The 8,548-nt window shown below is 36.1% G+C and overlaps 1 protein-coding gene across 1 annotated transcript; it reads left to right on the top strand.

The window, feature by feature from the left end:
- The first annotated feature begins 5,235 nt into the window (after nt 1-5,235).
- Nucleotides 5,236-8,415, top strand: LOC133321571 (uncharacterized). Its single transcript, XM_061530656.1, has 3 exons — nt 5,236-5,272; nt 7,058-7,230; nt 7,303-8,415. The coding sequence occupies exons 1-3, from the start codon at nt 5,236-5,238 to the stop codon at nt 8,413-8,415; spliced, it is 1,323 nt and encodes a 440-aa protein (XP_061386640.1).
- The last annotated feature ends 133 nt before the right edge of the window (nt 8,416-8,548 follow it).

Raw genomic sequence — 8,548 nt, 5'->3', positions numbered from 1 at the left:
TACTCACTTATGCAGATGACTTCGTCATAATAGGTCGAACGTTGCGAGAGGCAACATCAACCTTGGAACGAATTGAGAAGGAGTCTACCAAAGTGGGACTAGCAGTAAATTGCGAAGAGACCAAGCAGATTGTTTCAATGCGAAAGACGTCCAGTAGACTCGGACCAAATGCGAATCTTGAGAACTACACCTTCAAGGCATATAAAAGCGAGCCAACTGATGGTTCACGTAGAAGGGGAACGCCACAAATTGATGGAAAGATCAAGTAGAAGTCAAGTAGGTCTTTCAAATTGCATGGCACGCTTGGAAACATTTTTCAGTTCGGCTTTAGAACAAACGTTCAAATTATTATATTATTTTTGATATTTATTTGTTATTTATCATAATTGTGTGCTAAATTTGCGAAAAATTTCTAATATATATATATTGGGTGGAATTGGAAACTTCATTGCAACTAATACAACACATATTTTATTGCATATTTTCAGGTGGTTTATACATTTTTGTAGGAAAGATAACTCACCTTTCTCTTATCGGACTTAATGAAAAAGAAACAAATATTAGCCGATATTGTATACAAATATATGTCATCAGCCAATGGTTTGTAGAGGTCTACGGAAATATTTTTCAAAATTGTGACAAATTGTGCCGGTACCAAAGATGGTGGACCTATCCAGCCGATAGTTTCGCCAAATCTACGATTAAGATATGCAGAGAATCACATTCTAAGTCGATTTATGCATGTCCGTCAGTCCTTTCGTCTGCCCATGATAACTTGTTAACTTTTTGCATTGGTCACTTATTTTGCCCAAGGACGTACCCTATAGAAATTGGAGAAATTGTATAATAAAGAATGATTTTAAAGTCCTTTAGGATAGTAAAAAACGATTCATGGTTAAATTATAGAACAAGCTGAAAATGTTTGACAGTGAAGGAACATACTGCTCGTGTTGCCAAAAAGATAACAAAAAACTCAGCATTTCCTATTATTAGCTTTAATGCAGAGGGAATAAAAATGTGATCCCACTTGAAGGTATTCCTTGTATATAAGTAAAATATATCGGTTCATTTTTACACTGTGTGAGAAATTAAAAAAAAGGCCAATCTTAATTGAAACCAGTAAGGAAAGCTCAAAATTCGGACGGTGCCGACTATATGATACCCTTTTCACCACTTTGGGTATATACAAAAATCGGACAAATATACAATAGATGCGCAAACATATGCACAATACCCTGTAGATAAAATAGACCATAGCATCTTTGGGGGCCGGGACCATTGATTCGTCCAAATCGGACAATCTTCTGATATTTGGTATAAAATTTAATGAAATTGGATGAAAGTATATATTGAGCCTATATGTAAATATGAAACTTCTTCAATTGAATACGCTATGCTATATCTACATCTGAACCGATTTCAACCAAAAATATGCGCTATATATATGTATATATAATATATATATATATATATATCTGAACTGATATTTTCCCAATTTCAATAGGGTTCGTCCTTGGGCCAAATAAATGGATTGTACCAAATTTCATCCAATTCGGACCATAAATGCGACCTTTGTTTACAATTTAACACGAACGGACATGCAGAAATCTACTCAGAAAGTGTTTCTATGCAGAAATTTAATCTGTACCCTTATATAGGGGCTATGTCAAAAATATCTACAATCACAATTTTGTGGGAAGAAGAGTTTTATTCGCCAATAACAGGTAATGCATACGACTTTTGAACCCTTGGTGAACCCCATGATGAGAAAAAAACTGCAACAAAGTCAAACGCCACAATTTTTACATTTTTAAATTTTATTGAATGAAAGCAAAAACATATCGGAAATAGTATAAAATTTTAGAATAAGTTTAGATTTGATCGAATTGGTCACCTTTGGCACGAATTATGGCCTTCATGGTATATTGGCCCATTCCCGGCGAAGCGCTTGCTTGAGATGATCGACACTTTGGTATTTTTTAGTGCCAACCTTGCTTTCCAAAATACTCCAGACACAATAGTCCAACGAATTGGTATCCGGAGATTTTGGGGGCTATTGCGCGCTGGAAATGATGCGATGAACCTCATCTTGTAACCATTCTTGGGAGGGGCGTGCTGAGTGCGATGGTGCTGAGTCTTGTTGCAATGTCTAAGGTCTGATGCCAAAATGTTTGCGTGCCCAAGGCTTTAATACACCCTCCAGAATATTTTCGAGATAATATTCGGCATTTATTCTGATGTCACGGTCGATTAATACGAGCGGAAAGCGACCAATGGCTGTTATTGCGGCCCACATCATCACCATGACCGGCGCTTGAGTTCTGGTGGCCCACCGAAGGTGTACATTTTCAGCTGACCTCTTTGGCAAGTAAACACGATCATTTCGTTTGTTTACAAACTGCTGGCCACGAATGTTTTCTGCTCGTAGAAAACCAAATTCGGCAGTTACCTGTATCACAACTTTGTACAAATTTTAGGACGGTGATTTTAGTTATCTTGGATCATATTGGGTTCACATCGGTTTTGTTATTTTTAAACGAGATGTCAAGATCCATTCTGCTTGTACTTCGAATCCAGATTTGCAGCTACACATTCTTCAGTAAGGATATCAATTCCTGGCAATCTTTAGCGATTGTAAGTACTGTCAAAGATTCCGTCTTCTTCCCCATAGGAATGGAAGTCTTAAAAAAATTAATTGTAAGGATTTGGCTGACTTTCTTTTGTCATAAATCAACTACAAATTTTAAAGAAAGACGACCGCGTTTCGACCAGTAGGACTCCATCCAACTAACGTTCCAAATAACGAGTGAAGACATGCACACGCCATACCATCTTCTAATTCCGGAGCTACCCCAAGGAAAATAAACAGGAAAAATGTTCTTAAGTTATTGGTAATCAAAACACGAGCGCCGCCGAACTGTGATGACATTTCTAAAATTAATTTTTTGTTTGAAAACAAAACATTTTGTTGGTGCTGCAAAAAGTAAATATGGCGAACGTGACACGCTTTCACACCATAAACACACATCGCATGGGATTTGTCACCTCAATAATTTATGACGGTAGAAAAAATTATCTCAAAATATGGGATACAAAATCAAAATGTCCGAATATAGAAAAAATGAGCTCTAACAACAAATTATCGGTGATATAGCAACAAACAGAATTTTTTAGTTGTACTAAAAAATCTGTTGTGACGTTCGCACAACACCGCTTGGCCACCACAGATAATGGCCATACAACGCAATGACTCTTCGGTAAGAGATTATCGGGGTGGTTGGGTTGGCAAAATGGTCTTGAAAATATATCAGACCAATAGAACATCAAATAACACTTGAAGATATTCATCGCTCGCGATATGATAATATTTTTTACCTATATATTTTCCAATTTGGAATTTTTTAATTAAAATAAAATATATATTTGAGAATACAGGTCAGAGTAGTTCTTAAAAACACATTAGTCGTTGACGAATACTTAAGAAAATAAGGTGTGCTGAAGCGGTGGTAAAGTTACACGGAATAATTGGAATAGAAAATATTGCGAACATTTAGATAATCGCATTATTGAAAATTATCAAACCAAATAAAAGTGTTAAATATTTAAATTAAAATATTTATAACAAAAAATAATTAAAAATGATTGAACACGAAGAGCGCCGTGGCAAAAGCAGACCACAAATATATGCAACGATTCCAGGTAAATAAATAACCGTTCTGTGATTTTTGTGAGTGAAAGTAAAAAACTATTAAAAAAAACACATCTTGTACGAATCTTAAAAAAAAAAAAAAAATACAAAATCCATATTATGTAAGGTTCTTCAAAATATTTAAAATATTTTAAAACATCCACGCCTTATATATCCCCTGAAAAAATAATTTTAAAAAAGTCCACGCCTTGTGCTGAACCTTTAAAAAAAATATTTCTAAAAAAAGTCCACGCCTGGCGTTGAACCTTAAAAAAAATATATTTTTTTTAAAGTCCACGCCTTGTGCTGAACCTTGAAAAAAATATTTTTAAACCAGTAAGGAAAGTAGTAAAGTCGGACGGGGCCGAAAAAAATATTTTTAAACCAGTATATTACCCTTCACCACTTTGGGTATATTCAACAGATGGAATCCTAACAGATGTCGCATTTTTGAAGGACCATTAACATGAAATGAAGAATATGTAGGGAAGGATATATAGGGTGCTTGTTGCACCATTTACATAAAATCGAACGAAAATATATATGGGAGCTATATCTAAATCTGGACCCAATTTCAGGAAATTTAACAAACATCGTTCTAGACATAATTCAGTACGCTATCCCAAATTTCATGCAAATCGAAGGATATATAGGGACTTTGGTACACCATTTAAATAAAATCGAACGAAAATATATATGGGAGCTATATCTAAATCTGAACCGATTTTCACGAAATTTAACACACATCGTTCTAGACTTAATTCAGTACGCTATGCCAAATTTCGTGCAAATCAAAAGACATATAGGGACTTTGGTGCACTATTTACCTAAAATCGGACGAAAATATATATGAGAGCTCTATCTAAATCTGAACCGATTTATAAATATATGTTAGCTATATCTAAATCTGAACCTTTTTTCATGAAACTTTGCGCTATGCCAAAATTCGTGCAAATTTAAATATTTGCAGGGACTTTGGTGCACCATTTACCTAAAATCGGGCGAAAAAATATATATGGGAGCTTTATCTAAGTTTGCACGGATTTTAATGGCATACCAAATTATGCCAAATTTCGTGCAAATCGAAAGATATGTAGGGACTTTGATGCACCAATTATATAAAATCGGACCAAAATGTATATGGGAGCTACATCTAAATCTGAACCGATTCTCACGAAACTTTGCACACATCATTCTAGACTTAATTCAGTACGCTATGCCAATTTTTGTGCAAATCGAAAGATATGTAGGGACTTTGGTACACCATTTACCATAAATCGGACGAAAATATAAATGGGAGCCATATCTAAATCTGAACTGATTTTTCCCAATTTCAATAGGGTTCATCCTTGGGCCGAACAAATGAGCTGTGCCAAATTTCATCCAAATCGGATCATAAATGCGACCTGTACTTTGTTTACAATTTAACATGGACAGACGGACGGGCGGACATGCATAAATCGACTCAGAAAATGATTCTATGCATATTCTCAAAAGGAACCATGGGTCTATCTCGATTATTTTTGCCTGTTACAAGCATATGCACAATGACATACGACACCATGAACCACAGTGTGGTGAAAGGTATAAAAATCCACGCCTTGTATATGTGTTGAAACAAAAATCCGCACTTTGGTGTTGAAAAAATGTTCTTTAAAAAAAACTTTTTTTAATAAAAAAAAATAATTTTAAAAAAGTCCACGCCTTGTGCTGAACCTTTAAAAAAATATTTCTAAAAAAAGTCCACGCCTTGCGTTGAACCTTGAAAAAAATATTTTTAAAAAAGTCCATGCCTTGTGCTGTACCTTGAAAAAAATATTTTTAAACCAGTAAGGAAAGTAGTAAAGTCGGACGGGGCCGACTATATGATACCCTTCACCACTTTGGGTATATTCAACAGATGGAATCCTAACAGATGTCGCATTTTTGAAGGACCATTAACATGAAATGAAGAATATGTAGGGAAGGATATATAGGGTCCTTGTTGCACCATTTACATAAAATCGAACGAAAATATATATGGGAGCTATATCTAAATCTGGACCCAATTTCAGGAAATTTAACAAACATCGTTCTAGACATAATTCAGTACGCTATCCCAAATTTCGTGCAAATCGAAGGATATATAGGGACTTTGGTACACCATTTAAATAAAATCGAACGAAAATATATATGGGAGCTATATCTAAATCTGAACCGATTTTCCGAAATTTAACACACATCGTTCTAGACTTAATTCAGTACGCTATGCCAAATTTCGTGCAAATCGATATAGGGACTTTGGTGCACTATTTACCTAAAATCGGACGAAAATATATATGGGAGCTATATCTAAATTTGAACCGATTTTCACGAAATTGTACACACATCTTTCTAGACTTAATTCAATATGCTATGCCAAATTTCGCGCAAATCGAAGGATATATGGGGACTTTGGTGCACTATTTACCTAAAATCGGACGAAAATATATATGAGAGCTATATCTAAATCTGAACCGATTTATATATATATATATATGGTAGCTATATCTAAATCTGAACCTTTTTTCATGAAACTTTGCGCTATGCCAAAATTCGTGCAAATTTAAATATTTGCAGGGACTTTGGTGCACCATTTACCTAAAATCGGGCGAAAAAATATATATGGGAGCTTTATCTAAGTTTGCACGGATTTTAATGGCATACCAAATTATGCCAACTTTCGTGCAAATCGAAAGATATGTAGGGACTTTGATGCACCAATTATATAAAATCGGACCAAAATGTATATGGGAGCTACATCTAAATCTGAACCGATTCTCACGAAACTTTGCACACATCATTCTAGACTTAATTCAGTACGCTATGCCAATTTTTGTGCAAATCGAAAGATATGTAGGGACTTTGGTACACCATTTACCATAAATCGGACGAAAATATAAATGGGAGCCATATCTAAATCTGAACTGATTTTTCCCAATTTCAATAGGGTTCGTCCTTGGGCCGAACAAATGAGCTGTGTCAAATTTCATCCAAATCGGATCATAAATGCGACCTGTACTTTGTTTACAATTTAACATGGACAGACGGACGGGCGGACATGCATAAATCGACTCAGAAAATGATTCTATGCATATTCTTAAAAGGAACCATGGATTATTTTTGCACAATGACATACGACGATTATTTTTGCTTGTTACAAACATATGCACAATGACATACGACACCCTGAACCACAGTGTGGTGGAAGGTATACAAATCCACGCCTTGTATGGGTGTTGAAACAAAAATCCGCACTTTGGTGTTGAAAAAATGTTCTTTAAAAAAAACTTTTTTTTATTTTTCTCAAAATCTTTTCTAATTTTTTAATTTATTTTTATTTCTTTCTAGGTGGCGTTATTTTCTTCTCCGCTGGCATGAACCTGGCCATCAGTGTGGGTTGGGCCAAGTTCGGCTTAATGGGCACCAGTAAGCATTTTTGCAATTCCTGGTTAATTGGTGTGATTGCGGGCACAATTCTGTCCACAGTCCTAAGAAGATTTCTAAGCAAAACGGTGCTATGGGTAAGTAGACCCCGAAAAAACCACACCTCAAAAATTCTGTTACTAATTATCCAACCTTCCTTTTCATTGCAGATTTTCTCTTCAATTTTAATTCTCACTGCTGGTCTCATTTTCACTGCTGTTCCCGATAACTACGATGCTCTATTGGCGGGACGTTATCTCAACGGCATTGGTGTGGGTCTGGCAATTATCTCCTTCATAATGCACGCCAGTGAGATTGCAGTGAAGAAGCATCGTGGGCGATGTTTGGTAGTGGAGCAGTTCTCAATGTCTCTGGGAATTGCGGTACAAATGATTTACACCTCAAATTGGAAGGATGAGTGGGCATTCTCCACATATCGTTTACATGGAATTTTGGAAATTATTTTGGCATTTTTGGGTGTGGCCGCCTTGATATTTTTCATTGAATCACCAATTGATCAAATCCGCTGGGGTAACGATCATGCCGCTCTGAAATGTTATGCCAAGCTGAGGCTCATCGACTCCCACTCGAAAGAGGCCTATGATCTCCTCAGTATGGGCAAAGTTTATGTCAATGAAGAGGAAAGTTTGACATTTGGTGCCAGCTTCAAACGTGGCATCCTGCCGTTGGTGAAAATGTTACTTTTCCGCAGTATCGTTGTGGCCTTGTGTTTCTCGCTGCCCTTCAGTGCTGCCTTCAAATATAGTGCCCTACAAAATGGCACCGAATGGGTTGTAACCGTTGCCGCTTGTGGTCGTATTTTGGGTGCGGTGTGTGTAATATACTTAGTGGACTCCGTGGGTCGCAAGACCACCTCCATGCTAACCATGTTCATAGCTGCTGCCATGCTAATCGGTTTGGGCCCTTTGTTTAGCCGTCTCAGCAGTATTGAGGATACATCAAATATGGCCACAGCCACATATCTTTGCACCTGGATGCAATTTGCTGTGGGGTATTTTACACCCTTTACCTCTGTCTATTTGGGTGAAGCTTTCCCCCTCCTGCTTAAACCTTATTTTATAGCTCTTGTGGTCATTGGCGAACAATTGGTCCACATTGTGTTGATTAGTACCATCTCCTTCGATTTAAGTCTCATGGATCATGGCATCATTATAGCTGTGATATTTTTAATAAGCTGTTTCACAATGCCCGAAACGAAAAATACCACCCTGCAGGAAGCTCAACAGAAATTCAGAAAATTGTTTAATGTAGGACGAAATTAAAGTTAGGGGAATATTTTTTAAGAGTAGATTTTTAAGGTTTAGCGTAAGGAAAAATGAATTTAAAATTTTAGTTTTGTAAGTAATTTAATTTCTAAGGAAAATATTTATTTATTTTAATTATAAGGACTGATGT

The sequence above is a fragment of the Musca vetustissima genome, unplaced genomic scaffold (assembly GCF_032173495.1).
Source record: "Musca vetustissima isolate MV318-11 ecotype Yass unplaced genomic scaffold, APGP_CSIRO_Mvet_v1 utg68149, whole genome shotgun sequence".
Taxonomy (NCBI): domain Eukaryota; kingdom Metazoa; phylum Arthropoda; class Insecta; order Diptera; family Muscidae; genus Musca; species Musca vetustissima.
This window is presented reverse-complemented; position numbering and strand designations above follow the sequence as displayed.